This window comes from Macaca thibetana, chromosome 4, assembly GCF_024542745.1.
Source record: "Macaca thibetana thibetana isolate TM-01 chromosome 4, ASM2454274v1, whole genome shotgun sequence".
NCBI lineage: Eukaryota > Metazoa > Chordata > Mammalia > Primates > Cercopithecidae > Macaca > Macaca thibetana.
This window is the reverse complement of record NC_065581.1, coordinates 58,178,688-58,197,337: the sequence shown is the minus strand read 5'-3', so window position 1 is coordinate 58,197,337 and position 18,650 is coordinate 58,178,688. Positions and strand designations below refer to the sequence as shown.

General features: G+C 36.1%; 3 protein-coding genes across 5 annotated transcripts in view; 2 read left to right on the top strand and 1 right to left on the bottom strand.

Moving 5' to 3' along the window:
- Nucleotides 1-18,650, top strand: part of DST (dystonin) — a 1,587,602-nt gene that overhangs the window by 550,189 nt on the left and 1,018,763 nt on the right. The gene's annotated exons all lie outside the window — the stretch shown is intronic.
- Nucleotides 1-18,650, bottom strand: part of PRIM2 (DNA primase subunit 2) — a 311,497-nt gene that overhangs the window by 112,175 nt on the left and 180,672 nt on the right. The window contains exon 9 of the mRNA XM_050788782.1: nt 3,131-3,203. Within this exon, the coding sequence (XP_050644739.1) occupies nt 3,131-3,203 (73 nt within the window). The remainder of the gene's footprint in view (nt 1-3,130; nt 3,204-18,650) is intronic.
- LOC126953305 (60S ribosomal protein L21-like) overlaps nt 1-18,650 on the top strand; it is a 710,657-nt gene that overhangs the window by 599,733 nt on the left and 92,274 nt on the right. The gene's annotated exons all lie outside the window — the stretch shown is intronic.

The window sequence follows — 18,650 nt, the reverse complement described above, 5'->3', positions numbered from 1 at the left end:
GCTAGGATTACAGGTGGCATGACCCACTGTGCCTGGCCAATAACTATTTTTCAATTATACATAACAGAACAATTATTTATTAAGTGTTCTGGAAAATAAGCTAGGACATAATTTTCCCCTTCAATTCAGTTAAGGAAAAAAACACAACGATGATTATATTCACTATTAGGTAAGTTAAACACATGAAATAAATGACAAAATGAAGGCTCCAACAAGGGCAAAACTTGAGCACCACAGAAGCACTGTGGCAGGGAGCCCAGGAAAGCCCAGTGTACTATTACTACACCAAAACGAGTCTTCAGCTCCAGTCCACTGGGTTATTCACTATCCCATGACCACGCAGTCATGCTCTGTAGCTTCTCATTTTTCTCACTCTGCTAGCCCTACCTGGTGCACACTTCTCATGCACACGCCATGTAGCCAAAGCCAAGTCATCATTCAAGACCTAACTCAATTTCTATTTCTTTTGGCACATTCCTTGACTACTTTTTATTCATTCAATCAACAAATATTTATTTAACACTTACTATGTGTACAGCCCTGGGGAACCAGTAGTGAACAAAGAAGTCAAAAACCCTGTCCTCAAAGAGCTTACATTTTATTAGAAGGAGATGGACAATGAATACAGACATTAAAAAGATAACATCTGATGCCAAAGCACTGGAAATGAAATAGAGAAATGAAATCAAGTGTGATTAGGGGAGAGGTACTTCAATTTAGGTGGCCAGGGAGGCCTTTTTGAGGAGATGGCATTTCAAGTAAGACAAGGTAAGTTGCATTCTAGTGAAATGAAGATCCTGAGAAGGAATAAACATGGTGTGCTAAAAGATAGCATAAGATTCATGTGACCAGAGCAAGTGAGTGAGCCAGAATGGAGCAGAAGACAAAATAGAAATGATGAACACATATGGCTTCAGAGGCCATAAAATGAGTTTGGATGTTAGTCTACATATGATGAAAACCCACTAGAGGGTTCTGACCAGAAGACTGACGTGATTCAATAAACAAAGAGAACTCTGGCTGTTACGTAGTGAAAAGACTATATGAGAGTAAGAATGGAAGCAGGAGGGATATTTAAGAGGTGTGGGCAGTAGTCCAAATAATAAAAATTTAAAAGATAGTGTCCAGCTATATACAGATAGAAAAATGATTATGGAAAATGAGCAAACAAAAGAATCATAAGTCCAGGATAGAGGATGAATTATCAACTTGGATCTTGTAGAGGCCAAGAACAATAATAAGAATAGCACCAGTACACAAGATCATTAGTTAGGTGTTCAAATCATCAGTGAATACAGGTGTGGAGGGAGGAGGTGGAGTAGCAACAGAGGAGGTATCAGATGATATAATAAGATCATAAGGGCTTTAAAGGAGCTGGAGCTGTAACAATGGAAGGCGGAGAAATGTGGACCAAGACACTCGGGGCACACCTATGTACGAACTCAGGGGGAAAGTTGTCTCTACTTGAAAAGGGCCACAGGGAAATAGCATTGAGAAAGCCAGATTTGTTAGAAGAAAAAACTAAAGAAAACATTTGGAGACGAGTTGCAAATATCAAGGGATATGCAAATGACATGCTGTTGTAAAGATCAAACAATACAGATACAGAGTTAGAAGGCAGTCCAGAAAAAGATACATCTGTATTACTTACCATGGGTCTCAGGCACAGACCCATGACAGGATCATCATCATAACACTTAACATTGTATTGCTCATTTACTATTTATTATGTTGTCTCTCTCCCTCATGTAAGGTCCATGAAGGCAGGGACATTTTCTGTTTTCCTCACTTCTGTATCCACAGCACAATGGCTGGTACATAACTGATGGACTCAATATATATTCCTTACGTGAATTAATATTTCTATGAACTCCAACAGTATCTAACCAAATTCACATATGCTTGTGAATGGGGAAACATCTAGCTAGAACTAGGAACAAAATTAACTTCCAACCACTCACATTATATAAACACAAATCACATGAGTGGAAGTGAGAAGGGGGACTGTTAGAGATAAGTGTTTAATAAAAAAATTAAAAGATGGGACATCTTTGAGAATAAATTTCAAATCAACAAATCAACTGTGTAAAGTAGCCAACCCTATTGTTATTTCTAGACATATTAACTACAAGTACTTTTTTATAATTTTTCAAATGGAAGATGACCTATTCATTCTGATCCAAACTCATGGTCTCTCTCTACTAGTCTTATTACAGTTCTTGTTTCCAAGCATTAAAATCCTGGTGTATTTTTAATTTATTGTGAATAATTTGGTAGTTGTCTAACCCAAGATTATTTATGGCTGGCTTATTTTCCCTTTTGTGTATGGAGCGCAAATTCTGTTACGTATTAAAGAGAAATTCTACAAGTATGGCAAAGTACGCTACTCTATGGAACCACAAAGTGAAATGATGTTAAAATAAGCTATCTATTAATTTCATAGCCTACACTAGGTGATGAATTGCCCTCTCCCCCTGAAATTCATATATCAAAGTTCTGACCTCTAGTAGCTCCAAATGTGACTATATTTAGAAATGCGGCCTTTAAAGAAATCATTAAGGTTAAAGGAGGCCATGGGGCTTGGGCCCAGGTCTCACGTACTCAGTGTCCTTACAAAAAGAAGAGACACCAGGGATGTATGCAAGCAGTGGGAAAACCACAGGAGAACACAAAGAGAAGGCAGTCATCTATGAGACAAGAAAGGCCCTGGAAGAAATCAAACCTACTACCACTTTGATCTTGGATTTCGAGCCTCTAGACTGTCAGAAAATAAATTTCTGTTGTCATGACAGCCCTAACAAACTAATACACTTAGTGTTTTCCATTTCCCCTTCATTAAATGTACACCGTATTTAAATGTAAACACAAATTCCATTTAGTTATTTAAAAGAATTTCCGTTTGGAATAACTGATTAAATTCTGCTTTTATAAAAGTACAGATAATTTTCTGATTAAACGATTTTCCTATGATTTTTTAAAAATCATATGTGTAGGACATGGGATTTTCTTTAAAATTAATCAGCAAGCATTGGAAACACATTCTATCTCCTCACCCAAAAGTCTTTGGTTTAAGAAAGTATATGTTCCCTCCATTGATAAAGTTCTAAGTTTAAAAGAATGTGCTACTTACCGAATCAATCTGATCTAAAGAAATCTTCCCAACATTTCCCTGGGTACTGTAATCTTGGCCAGTGTAGGAATGACTTTAAAAAAAGAAAAACAAGCAAACAAATATTAAAACAGATTCATAAAATACTTTTGATCCCTTCGAAGGAAATTTTTAAATTCTGAAAATGATAAAAAAAAAAAAAAGAATAAGAAAGCATTTTACATATAAACCTTAGCAGAAACATAGCCAAGTGTTTTAAATGTATTTAATGAAATTAAAATTTAAGTAACTTACCCCAAAATAATACAAAAATATAGTAACGGTCTGAACCTCCTGACTCCTAGTCTAGAGCACCACTTCTATTTTTCAGAAGCGTAATCCAAGTTGTTGTTAAAGTTCAAACCTCTACCATTTATACTTATTAACAGCAAGACAACACAGCAAAAAAGCAGCTGGAACTTAAACTGGGAACCATCACTTAAAAGCAGTAAGTGAGCAAGTTACTTAGTTACTCATTCTCTGTAGGCCAGGTTCCTTACTGACTAACGGTGATAATAATGCCGGCTTTGCAGTATTGATAGGAAGTCTGAATTGTAAGAATTTTTGTTAAAGAGCCTGACATAAAGTAATTACTGTTTATTAAAATAAATAATATCTGAATAGCACTTTACAATGTACAAAGAGTCTTTGATAGCCTCTAATTAGATCCTCGCAACCCCCTGAGAGAGCGTTTCTATATATCATTTGATGAATGGAGGCTTGGAGGAGTTAGAAACTTGTTAGGATCAGAAAGCAAGTGAGCAGTGCAGTGGGAACTCAAACCTTTTGATTCCTAATTCCCTATTTTATCACTGCACCATATCATCCTCTTCCCTACAATAAATTTTCCTGCAGGATTATCTTCAAATTAGGAAACATAACTTGGTATATACTACCTAAAGCCACCCACCTCAGTAATGTTTCACCTCCTTGACACAACACACTACTCACGCCCAACTCCATGAACATGGACTCAGGTGCATGCAGGTGTGACATAGCAAAAAACAGCTGCTAGATTACATAGAAATTCACAATCAAACCAATAATTATACAAATACCACAACTAAAGGGAAATCCTGGAGTGAATAGTCATTATGATCATAAAGAATTCCACCGGGGCAACAGAGTAAGACTCTGTCTCTATAAAAACAAAAAACAAACAAACAAAAAACCTGGGCATGGTGGCATGCCTGTAGCTCTAACTACTCTGGAAGCTGAGGTAAGAGGATTGCTTGAGTCAGGAAGAGCAAGGCTGTAGTTAGCCATGATCATGCCTGAGCACTCAAGTCTGGGCTATAGAGCAAGACTCTATCTCAAAAAAAAAAAAAAATCCAGACACTATTTTTTTTTTTTTTTTTTTTTGAGACGGAGTCTCGCTCTGTTGCCCAGGCTGCCCAGGCTGGAGTGCAGTGGCGTGATCTTGGCTCACTGCAAGCTCTGCCTCCCAGGTTCATGCCATTCTCCTGCCTCAGCCTCCTGAGTAGCTGGGACTACAGGTGCACGCCACCATGCCCAACTAATTTTTTGTATTTTTAGTAGAGACGGGATTTCACCGTGTTAGCCAGGATGGTCTCGATCTCCTGACCTCGTGATCTGCCCGCCTCAGCCTCCCAAAGTGCTGGGATTACAGGTGTGAGCCACTGCGCCCAGCCTCCAGACACTACTTTCTATCTGCTCAGTTACAGATGTTAAGTATCAGAATTAGAAATGGCATTTCTCCTCTACTCATCTATAATCAGAAAGGCTTAGTATGTCTGCATTAGAGGAGGTGATAATAAACATCACAGCTACTTAACACATATTTGAACTAGTTAAGGATAGCTGGGGGCAGGGGGCTTGTTAGATACAACACAAGGCAGGCAGAGGGTGAGAAGCCTGTATCCCATACTCTGCAGGCAGTGAAAAATCATGAAAAGGTATGAGGCAAGAACTGACATAATCCAGTTTACACTTGAGAAACAAAGTAGTGTGGGGAAATAATTAGAAAGGGGAGGGACTGGCAACTAACTGGAAGAATACTGTAGGCAATGTTATATCCAGGCGAGGGAAGGTAAGAGCCTGAGTAAAGTAGTGGTAACGATGGAGAAAGGAAGGCAACAGATGGGCTCAGGAACTTTTCTGGAAAAGAATAGATATGCTTTGATGAGGGAGGTAGAAAAGTCAAGAATAACAGTTTCTAGCCAGAGTGTCTGAGTGCTTCCAAGACACGATTTCACTCTCCACAAGACAAAAACTATTTAGCCTAAACAATAAAACTGTAATTCAGGAATAAACTTACAAAGAAATTATGAAAATACAAGTTGTGATAATAAGTTTTCTTTACTTCGTATTACAATGTTTCCAGGTGAATGGTGTTTCCTCATAATAATGAAACATTGACAGAAGCTCAAAAATCAAGGTAGAAGAAAAACAAATAACGCTGCCATAAAATAATAAAAACCCTTAAAAACAATTCACATTGGCTCATGAAACTGGCTTTTACTTGGAAGTGCCAAGAGATGGTTCTAAAGGAGAATCCTAACAGGTAGCCAGGGAAAGAGACGCACCCTTCTCCCACATTCAGAGCTCAGCGCCAGCTTTCTATCGCACTGCTGCCAAATAAATGAAGCTGCTATATTAATGAAATGTCAAAATACATGCTTATTTTCATGATTTAAAAAAGATTGATTTTATGAGGGAACATGTCTTAGTGATTATTATATTGGGAAAACACAGAAAGTCATTTTTAACAGCAAAAAACATTTCTAATTGCTTCAACATCTATAAACACATGCAAACCCAGCAGAAAATAGTTTTCTGTCCATTTAAAATACTCACAGCTTTATTTTGAGAAACATTCACTGTCAACAACATAGTTTTTTTAACAAGGGATTCAGAAAGCATAAAAGCTTTTCCACTCCTAATGTTTCATAAAAGAATAAAGTGAGATATAACACAAATACCATTTTTTCAATATAGAACACCGAAGAACATTTTAATGGGTCACAAAATTCAAATATGTCATTAATGACTATTTTGCCAAACATAAAGGGCAATGTTTGATTAACTAATCAGAGAATCTTGAAAAATCTGAATTTGATGTCCTTAATTCTCAGTTTAGCTACTAATTTTCCACAAGTTTAAAACGAAAAAGACAAGGCAAGCTATGCCTCAATTTTTTTCATCCATAAATATGTGTGGTAAGGGATAAGGAATTGCAGTGATTTACTTTCACTTCCTATGCATAATTTATTTGCTAAAGTATCAGGTGAAAGGCATTAAGGGTGAAATATCAGTTTTCTCAACTTACAGAAAAGTAGTGAAAACAATAAAGATGTGGTTCAGTGAATATCCAATTACATTTGAAATCTATCTGAAGACACTGGGTTGCAAAAGGATATTGTGTACTTTTGCTAAAATGTAACAATTACTGCACCGTACCAGCAAAATAAATACCTTCACTACCGAAACAGAACCATATAAATGCATAAAACCCAGGACAAACTACTTTTTTAATATCACTAGATTGTCAGATTCTCTCTCTATAAGACACATTTTTTCCACATCCCAGTTGTTGTCCTGATCTGGATGTAACAGATTCTAATTATTAAAACAAACAAACAAATTGAAAAAAAAAAAACAAACAAAAAAACACCACACACACACCTTCAGGAGTCCCTGTACAACCCCCCATCTCTCGGCATGCACTTAATAAGCATCTCTGTGACCAAGGAAGGGTCCAAGCAGTGAAGGATCGACACAATCCAGGGAGGAGAACAACAAAGCTCAAAACAATTGTTCTCAGGCCTACAGAGAAGAGGTCTCTTCTAAATGAAGGGTGAGAGAAGAAGGTGGGCAATGTGAAGCATTGAAGATTTTTGAGCAATAAAATGACACTGAATAGAGAGAGTCACGCTTTAGAAACACAGACTACAGGATTCTAGAATGTTATTAAAATGTTGTTGAAATGACTGACAACAGGTCTATGTTGAATAGAGAAGCCTGCTGAGCCACAGGGGGAGGTGATCTTGGGGGACTGAAATGGAAGGCTGGGATGAAGGGAAGATGACCATCAGTAGGAATGAGCAACTGGGGAGTAAAGTGGAAGAATCAGAGATTGTAGTCAGAAAATAATTTAAGCTTGGAGGTTTAGAAGTAGGATGTGATAATCGCAAAAAAAGTCAAAGGCCCGGCTGTTTTAATATTTTTATCATTTGTAGTTTAACAATGTTGAATATATTAAAACATTCTGACATTTTGACCAGATTCATAAAATTATGTGATTAAAGTTTATTAAGGTTGTTGAAGGGATTTTAAAGTAAGAATGTGATAAGGGCGAGGCATTTTGGAATAATAAACTCTTTTTCTTGGGATCTGAAGGGTTATCACATAACAGATGGATGGGCAGAAAAGATATGCAAAGCCAAGAAAATTTCTACAAAGTAGTTGATAGATGAAGAGGTTAGGTTAGAAAAACACACAAGCAAAGGCAAGTGGGCAGGGGATGGGGGAGAAATTCAGTAGGAAATTAGGTAGGTCCTGAGATAGGAATTTAATCAAAGACCATTACAATAAAATTTTAAAAACACCTTTAAGTCCTATTTCCTTTGTAATAATATAGTGCTAAGTTTCTCTTTTAATGAAAATGTGAGGTTTTCTTCAGGTTTCTAAACACCTAAGTGTACATACAATAGTGTCTTCTAAGAAAACAGAATTTTGCAATTGTGTATAACAAACTCTGCTTACACAGAAGTAATCTGGTGTCTCTCCCTATGTTTTTGTTTTCTTTTGAGGTGATGGTCTTAAATTATATACTCTGCTATAAGAGAATTCATGATACACAAAATATATAAAAGCATCTTTTTTTTTTTTTTTTTTTTTAATTTGAGACAGAATTTCGCTCTTGATGCTCAGGCTGGAGTGCAATGGTGCGATCTCGGTTCACCGCAACCTCTGCCTCCCGGGTTCAAGCAATTCTCCTATCTCAGCCTCCCAAGTAGCTGGGATTACAGGCATGTGCCACCATGCCCGGCTAATTTTGTATTTTTAGTAGAGACGGGATTTCTCCATGTTGGTCAGATCGGTCTTGAACTCCTGATCTCAGGTGATCTGCCTGCTTCAGCCTCCCAAAGTGCTGGGATTACAGGCGTGAGCCGCCTGTACCCAGCCAACAGCATCTTTGCACCCAGCCAAAAGCATCTTTTAATGGTTGCATTTGTTCAATAACTTACATAAAAATTAAAACGCAGTCGCACCCGAGGAACTTTTCCCTCCCATATTATCTTGCTCATTAAACATAAGAGGCCAGCATGGCTAGTTTTCCAATATAGCTTAAAATCACAGTAAACAGAAAGTTATAAAGCTAACAGAATTTCAATAATTTATAGGCTGAAAAGAGAAAGGTCAGACTTTCAAAACATACAAAACACATATTTATGCAACCAAATTTAAATGATCCCATTTTAAATCCAATTAAATCAATCTAATTTTGGAGAATGAAGGGGTTGGGGAATGACCAACACAGCAAGGTGTAATTAATCACATCCACACTAAACTAGAGTTTTCCCCAAATACTATGTCACAAATGTCTAATGTACAGAACAAAAATACCATGGATACATAAAAGGATAAATCTGAAACAGAAACATCTGCACACATCTGATCTGTAAATTGTAGTGAAAGGCAGACCTACTCCTGGACTTTGTAGAAACAACAGAAATTTAAGTCCTGTTCAATGTACCACGAATACCAATATGAGCACTTAGGTACTCAACAGGGAATTGTTTTTGAGTGTTGAAACTCAGAGTTGAAAACAAAAAGCAGAAATTACATGAAAGTGGATTTATGGGTCTCATGGCAAGATTAGCTGGTTAAGAAAAAAAATAATAATCTTTTCATGCTGTGGCACTGATTGTTAACAGAAGATGGATCATCACACCTCAGCTCCAAGAGTGGTATTCACCAGCTCCACTACTGTGACATAAATGCCACAGGGTATTACTGACAAAATGGGAGAGCAAAAGTCAGCTTTTCAAGGGTGATTACAACTCCAGTCATTTTCTCCTTTTCAGACTACTGATGAAAATTTGACAGAGTAAACAGGAAGTAGTGGAATAGTTGCAACACTTTAGGAATTGGCTGCAACTCCTCCTCATTTGTGTAATTTCTCCAAGTCCAGTTTGCCCAAGGCAATCATGGAGACATAAAAGAACCAGGCAATAAATAGAGAAGAGTGATTAAGAGGGTAAGTTTCAGAATCCAAGAGTCATGCAAAAGTTTGCATACAGTCACTATCTGTGTGATTTTGCAAAGATCTCTTAATTGCTTTCATCTTAATCACTGGTAAAACAGGGATTATAAAACAGATCACAAAAGTGCTGCCCTCAAAAAGTTGCTGTGAGGACAAATGAAATGTCTGTAGTGTTTATCACAGTATTTTTCACTCAAATTGTAATAAACATCATCATCATCCTGGCCTAAATTTATTATTCTTAAACATTTTGGATTTTTTTTCCTCTGTTCTTAACATTCACCAATTTCTTCCTATGAATACTAGAAAAAAATAATTTCTTTCCAACCTTCTTCATACTATCACATAAAATGTTTAACCTCAAAGTATTAATAGGAGAATTCAGATGTCCTTGAATAACCTGATATCTGGAAGATTTTGTGAGTCTATCATTATAGTCTATATTTACACTTTTAGGAAGTGTCCAAAGTACAAATATTCAGCTTAAACAATAGAGATTTAAATGAAATCCATTTTATGAAGCTTTACTGTTCAATATAGTATCCATTAGCCAAATGTGACTACTGGGCACTTGAAATGTAGCTTAGACTAAATTGAGATGTTCAATAAGTACAAAGTACACACTGGATTTCAAAGACTTAGTACATAAAATGTAAAAGATTTCATTCATAATTTTTCATAGTGATTACATATTAAAATGGTATTTTGAGCTGGGTGTGGTAGCACATATCTGTAGTCCCAGCTATTCAGGAAGCTAAGGAAGAAAAATTACTTGAGCCTAGGAGTTCAAGTAGCTGAGCCTGGGCAAAAGAGCAAGATCTCATCTCTTAAAAAAAAAAAAAAAGATATTTTGAATATGAGTTAAATAAGATATGTTATCAAAATTAATTTCACTTGAGTAATTTAAAATTATATATAATTATATATGTGGCTTACATTTGTTGCTCTCATTATGATTCTACTGGATAACATTATTGTACAGTGAGGAGACAATGACATAAAACAATCAAACGGTTTTCTGGAGGACTAGGTATAACTATAGAATAGCCAGCTGACTTGCCCTGACTTCTATTTGCTACATTAAGATCAATCTCTGCCAGTCATAAGCAAAATACAGGCTGCAGTTAGGCCGAATAAAGGAAGTGCTTCAAGTCTACTATAATTGTGCTTGTTTTTACAACATTTTACTTGGGAATCAAGTTTTTATATTTAAGCCATAGTTTGCCATTTATACTGTTAGGGAAGCAGTCTTGAATTCTGATTAGCTTGGTGGTAACCTGAATTGTTTCTCTGGGGACAAAGAAAGCTGTGGCATGTTTATTTGGAAGGCTTTGGGGCTGCTTGGCCAACCTCAACCTCAATACCTAATTGCAACTGTCCATTCTTCTCTCCTTTGTAAGAAGCCATAATAGACAGCATGCAAATGTGGCTTACAGCAAAATCCTAAGCCAGAGTGGAAAGAATTCCTCCCTCATCCTCAGGGGGTATCTCTCTGCCCTCCACCCTCTACCAGCAGAGTTTCTGAGGTTCATAAAACATATTTCCATTCTTTGTCAAGCATTTCCCAGTACTCTTAAGACTAAACAGGTTAACACCATTTACTCCTTTCTATCTGGCAGGCTACAGTTTATCATATTTTTTAAACTAGCATAAAATAAAAAAGCAGTGAAGCAAGCATCACAAATAATCAAAACTGATCTCTGCATCAAGGAAACATATTTATTTGGACCATTAAAAAGTAAGCTAATACATCTTTCAAAATGAACTGTAATCTCCTACATCATTCCATAAAAGTATACCAAGTTCCAATACAACATTTTCACATAAAGCCAGGTGTAATAATAGCACAAATGGAAAAACAATTTCAGGAAGAGGAAATAAACATTTCTGTACATTACCCATATATCTATTTTTGCAATCACAATTTTACCCACTGTGGGTGTTAAAAAAACAAACAAACAAACCCTATCCACATAAACTAGGCCACTCAGACATTTAGAAAGCACAGTCCCTGCACTTTGGATTTGTAGGGTGGGTAGGAAATCAAAGGAGCCAAAGCTACAATGTATCATTTCCTGCAGTGAAGGATATCACAGGAAAATTCAGTCAACAGCTGTCACCACTGAAATTGAAATGAGTTTGGGTTTTATTCTCCAGCGAAATCCCTAGTAAATGGTATCCAACTTGTATTAGCCCAGGTGATTTTCCCTGCAGTTATTCCAAATGAGAACACAATCAATAAAATTCTGTTTTAAATTGGTTGAATGTAGATTATTTTTCCACAAGCATAAATTTTATTCAACTTTATTTTTAAAGAAGTCTCCACAGAAAACTACCATCACACAACATGCAGTATACTGACCTATTTTTCTTTATAACTGGGAGAAATCGTGTGATTCCAAGAGGCTAAAATATCCAATAAAAATCAGGACCATATGGGTTTCCATATCAGGTAGGAACTATAAATGGTGCAATTGCTACTTTATTTTATGTTTCCTCATCTTCCCTATGTGGTCCATATTTTCCTATTTATTCCAAGTTATAACCAAAATCCAGTGAACTCCAAGATAAATGAAAGTTGCATCTCATTTTTCTATAAAAATATCTGTACATTTGTCAAAAGACATTGAACTATATCCTTTAAATAGGTGGATTTTTTGTATATAAATTTTTGTACCTCAATAAAATTGATTTTAAAAGTAAAATACACACACACACCCCTATAATATATATTCAAACTACAGCTTTACATAGCTATTTTCACCATATAACTTTAAGACCCCCAACAAACATATCTATTTTCATGAGTAAAAAATTTATGTTCCTTTACTCTCTATATTCTTAGCATATATTATGGTAATATAATGAACCCTAATAGAGATGGTTTTGGTTTTGGGTTGTGCCCAGGATAGTCAAATGACTACAATAAAGAAAGGATTCACAATAGGGTAGTCACGAAAAAGTGAGACGCCGAGGGAATAAAGTTCCAACATCCAGCAAAATTAATATGTTAAAATGATAGACAATGTCTTCCCATTCCCCCACAAATAATTTACACAATGTGGAATGCTTCTGAGATGAGCTATTACACATTTATGGCATTCTAGGATTATCCCCACATTTGTTCTCCAATAACTGCCACAATGTTTTGGGAGCTTTGGTGAGGAGTGCTGGAACAGTTCATGAGGACGATTACTAAAAGTCACAGTCCGACAGTCATGTTACATCCTTTCCTCACACACCCCTTTAGTCTCACATAGCCATTGACAATGCCTCATAATGTTTAAGGGTCTCATTTCATAGATGAAAAGAGCAAGGTATGTAACAGTTTTGTTTCTGGTTTTGTTTTTGAATACAAGTGGTCAACATTTGAATAAGTCATTGGTAAGAAAAAGAGGGAGCGCTTATGAGATCACATAGAGGAATAGAAAGCACTCTTTGCCTTCCATGATTAGTTCCTGATGGCATGAAGAAGAGTCCCATGTCCCAAAACCAAAGACAAAAACAGCAGTACATTTCTACAAAGATAAAAAGCATTTCTTTACCATAGTTATTCTTTGGAAATAACAGAAACTCCATCAGCTTTTTGCCCAAATTACCATCTCATTCAGTCTCTATTTAGCACCTTAGAAAACAGAATTAAAGGTAAAATTTTTTAACCTGAAAGTTTCTATAATTCACTCAGCCATTCATTCATTCATTCATTCATTCATTCATTCATTCATTCAAGTGTTTACTGAGGTCCTATTATGCCATTTTCATAAGTAATGGGGAGATAGTGGTAAACAAGATGGCCAAATTCCTTCATCTCATGGAGCTCATACCCTAGGCAAAAAAATACTGAACAAGCAAACAAATTAAAACGACCATTCCAACTGGTGATGTTGCTGTGAAGAAAACATAACATAGTGAGATAATATTATAAAGCACTTGTGAGGGTGACTTTACATTGGATGATTAAGGACACGCCTCAATAGGACCTGAGAAGATGCACCACTATACACATTTTTGTTTGTTTCCACCACTGTACACATTTGATGACTGTTCCTGGTGGATTGTATGTATGCAGTAAGTCAAGAACCAAGATACCGCTACCAAAAGTAGGCATTTAAAATTCATCTTGTATTATCTTTTCTAGCACTACTTTCTACATAGTAATCAGAAACAATCTACATAGTAATCAGAAACAATTGAGAGTGCATTAAACTTTTGGTGAGTCTTGGTAGTCTGCCTTTCCTCAGTTCAATTTATTGAATTTTGTTTTGTGTTTACTCTGAGTAAATAAAGGTTAATTGGTTCTGGAATGCCAGGGGGTGCTCTTAGGTTAACAAAACATTTAGACTCACAAGAATATGCCACAGGCCACTTGTGGCATCAGTTTACTTGGAAAGATCCAGGACAGGAATCGCAGCTTGCTAGCTGGGCAGCTTCAAGTATTCCTCTTCTGTGGAATCCTTACCACAGGCCTGCACAGGTGGATAGCTCATTCAGGTACAGAGGCAAAATCCCCACCAGTAGATATGACAGCTGCCCTGACTTAGGAGCCTCATGACCCTCAGTAGCCACAAGTGCTTATAACAACTCCATACGTATAGCTTTTCCAGGGCTACCTCAGATTTGAAACTCTAAGCCCCACTACTATGATTTTTAAAAAGTATGTAATTATTTAAATATATTTCAAATACAATATGGAACTACACTATCAAATACAGTAACCACTAAGTAAAATCGGTTATTGAAATTGAAATTTTAATTAATTTAAAATTCAGTTCTTTAGTAGCACTAGCCATGTTTCAAACACTCAATAGCTGTAAGTGGCTATTTGCTACTGGGTTAAACAGGACAGGTATAGAACACTTCCATCATCACAGAAAGTTCTATTACATAGCATTCAACAAGTTACTTTTTGTTGCTAATATATCATAAATACTGCCACAATGCTTTCTCAGGCCTTTTAAGAATATTATTTCCCATAATATCATTATTATTTTGTACTTTGTTAGTGTTTTACGACTAACACACTGTAAAATCACTAATTTTCTTTGTTACTTAACCAGACAGCGATCAATGTTTTAAAGAAACCCAATGAGTGAACAGGAAATTTAACAACTGTAGATATTAAAATTACTAAAAAAAGCATAAGAAATCATAAATTTTACTTTCCAGGAAGGCTCCCAGTATCCGGTATTCACAAGCCACAAATTCCTGAGAAACTTTGGAGTCAGAGGACTAAGGGAAATCTACAATCTCTGGTTCGAAGATAAGCTACAAGACCACTGTGACAGGCAAACTTTCATTATTTCCAGGATTCTATGTGCTCTCATATAATCACATACCTCCAGTATGCCAAGAGTCATCATGATTTATTATAATTACTTTAGTTAAAATTATCTTTTTACTGATAACTATTCAGTCCTACAAAGGCAGAAATAAATGCATCCCTAGAACCTAACACCATGTGAGGCAACCAGTAAGAGTTCCTTTAATATGTGTTCAATAAACAATAAATAAACTCTTAGAATGCTAAAAGGTGTGTGAGCATGTATTACTGAACAGCTCTCACAAAGTACCTCCACACATCTCAGCCACTATATATAACCTCATTACAAAGTCTACTATTTACAGCAGTGTTTATTTGCCTCGTTCTAGGTAGCTGGTTGGTAAGACAGGAAAGATTTTTCTCTCTTCCTTCTATATCACTAAAAAGAAAATTGGTAACTTTTTATATTTCTTTAAGAACCCATTTCTTATACCTTTTTTCAACTTTAAGATATATTAAACTAGCAAAGTGAATTAACTACAAAACTCCAGGAAACGTTAGTATTCTATATAAATTAAGAATGGGGACTTACATGTAAAACTGATGAAAAGTGATACAAAAAGCTGTTTTCACTCCATACTCCCACCTCAAAAGAAAACCTTCACTATAAGAGGATGAATCAGTGACCTTCCAAATATGCTCTAATTCCTGGATCCTCTGAATGTGTTAGGTTACACGGTAAAAGGGGCTCTGCAGATGTAATTAAGGATCTTAGATGAAAAGATTATCCTGGATATTCCTGTAGTCTGATCTAATCGCATGGACCTTTAAAAGCAGAAAACGTTCTCAGGTTGGAGGCAGTGTGACACAGCAGCGTAAGTTAGAGATATCTGAAATATGGGAAGGCTCTGAGATGGGACCCACAGGCAAGGACTACAGAGGCCTCTAGGAAATCATGGAAAGCATGAGAAGGAATGTGGGCAGCCTCTAGGAGGAAAGACCAGGCTTCAACTGACACCCAGCATAAAAACAGGATCTCCAACAACTTAAATAACCTTGGAAGTAAATTCTTCCCCAGAGCCTCCAGTAAGCAACATAAGCCTTGCTGACATCTTGATTTTAGCCTGGCAAGACCCAGGTCTGATTTCTAACCTACAGACTGTGAGATAATAAATGGGCATTGTTTTAATCCACTAAATGTGTGGTAATTTGTTAAGGCTGGAATAGAAAACTAATACAGTGGTCACTTTTTATTTTCTTTATATAAAAATACTAGTGTCACTGCTAAATATCAGGGAATATGTATACATGTACTCATGCATATAGACATATGACATGAGTGATTTTTAAATATTCTAAAGGAGTGTTTGATAAAATGGCTATAAAGGCTCTAATCTACACACACTAGCAAGCTTTAAAATTTGGCTTCCTCAATTCCACCTTTTTCAAGTCACTCGTTCACTTGTTAAGAACTCTGCCACTTTCTCACTTGGGCAAGATGGCATTTTTAGACTAATGAACTTCCCTGTATTTTCAAAGCTATACACCACCTAGGCTGCTGCTGTTCTTTGTTCTTATCTCCATCTGATCTGCTGGAAAACATCTATGCTGTAATTCCTTCTACATAAAGTTACTACAGTATTTCTTCTCCTCAGTTACTTTGAACACACAGAAACTGTTCACATTCTATAATTTTTCACCACCGGTTTATTCAACTCAGAAAGCTATACATATCTGATAAAATGGCCATGGTTAAGTAAAAGTAGATATATCTATTCTTGATTGACTATTACGCAGATACTTAAAATTAGACTCATGAAAATCAATTTTCTACTTTATTACCTAGTTATAACATATTAAGTGAAAAATTTTAAAGTTAACGACTTTATAATTACATTAAAGTATGCATCAAGTTTACAAAAGAAGCTTAGCAGTGGTTGTATTAGGGAGGGAGGTGATTTTATATGTTGTGACTATATATTTTACCAAAAACATTAAATAACATTAAATTTGTAACATGCAGATACTGCTTCTTATAAGACTTCCCGCCACTCTCTTTACTATCTACTTGATTAACTTGCAGCAACTATTCCGGTGCAGCCTTGGGTATGTGTGTGGGTGGGGAGAGGGGTGCTGTTTATAAACTTTGGCCCTCTTTCCCCTTAAAAATATAAACATCTTGAGTTAAGGGACCACATCTATTCTTCTGTACATAATCAGTACCAATTATAGTGCCTTTAACACAACGAGCTGATTCTAACAAAATGCTGACTATTCACAAGTACACCTCTAAGAAGGCATTAACATTTTCCATACAAATGTGAAAAAATTATAATTCAAAGGTGACAATGGAAAACAATATATTCTAATTTATTAATATCTTACACAGCTCCTGGAAAACCTTCACTATAATCACTGAACTAAAAGCTTGTGCTGCTGCATGTAGAAAAGGAAATAAATGTTCAAGGTACTCCCAGAGACTGGAAACAGGTGATGAGAAAGAGCTAACAAACAAATGAAGCATGTGGACCAGGCTAATGAGGCTTTCATTTCAGCCCTCAATTGATGAAGCCCCTATCTACTAAACCATTTTCTGGCATTTATTTTCATATTTACCGCAATAGACACATGAATGCCCACACAATTTTCTGATTTCAAAATGAGAACTAATTCAAAAAGAAAACAATGATAACTGTACCACTGTGGATAGTAAGAAAAGCTTTCTTACAGAGATTACATGTCTGATAAAAAATGTGTGAAAGCATACTCTTTAGAAGAATAAGTAGAAATGTGTGCATATTAATCAAATGTACCACCTTAGGAAAAGGAATTTTACAAAAGTAGTCTGTAATAATACCAACTGAAGGAATTACTTCAGTTGATTTTAATGATTTTCATTACTTTAAATGATTTTAAAATAAAGGTTTGTAAAAACATCTGCTTGCAAAATCAGTATGCATTAAAAGTTAATCCACATGATGCAGTTCAAGTACTTACTATAAGTAATACTTGTCTTTCTTAGCTTGTTTTATCTTTGTTTGATTTCTAATTCATTCTTGGGCTGAAATATGCTCACAAAATTGTGGTGTGACAAATACATATTTTTAAAATGAGTTATTCTTTCATGACAAAACATTAAATAATAGCAATTTTTTTTTTGAGACAGGATCTTGCTCTGTTGCGCAGCCTGGAGTGCAGTGGCACGATCCCGGCTCACTACAATCTCCGCCTCCCAGGTTCAAGTGATTCTCTTGCCTCAGCCTCCTGAGTAGCTGGGATTACAGGTGCGTGCCACCACACTGGGCTAATTTTCGTAATTTTAGTAGAGACAGGGTCTCACCATGTTGGCCAGGCTGGTCTCGAACTCCTGGCCTCAAGCGATCTGCCTGCCTCAGCCTCCCAAAGTGCTGGGATTACAGGCGTGAGCCACCGTGTCCAGCCAATAATAGTAACTATTACAGTGACTTATAATATGCTGTCCACCAATGCACTTCATATCTTGAAGTGGAGGAATAAAGGAGAAAGATACCTACACTGTAGGCATTATTTTTAAGGGGGAAAAATTCTCAATCACACAACTAAAAGTTATCACATGTAGAAAATGGGCTGCAAGTTCTCCTGTCTAGTTGCACCTATTTATACTTTATAAGTGAGATAATAAATAAAAATAACCATCTTTATCATACACACTTGCTAGCCTAATACCATTTTTATAAATATTATCCCATGGTACCATAATTAGCATAGCAAAGACACTTATTTACAATAAACTCCTACATTCATGGGAACATATTCCAAGACCTTTATGTATCTCCAAACTACCAAATCAGTGAACGATATAATTCACCCTAGAAAATGCAGTGCTATATAACCATGAGAATGACAGTAAAGCCACGATGAGATGCAGGCTCCTTAGATTACATGTCTAATCATATGCAATTTGGTGAAAGCAGAAATAATGATTTATACAAATTCTCTCTGAACGTTATGTTATTATAAATCTAAGTAAGTTT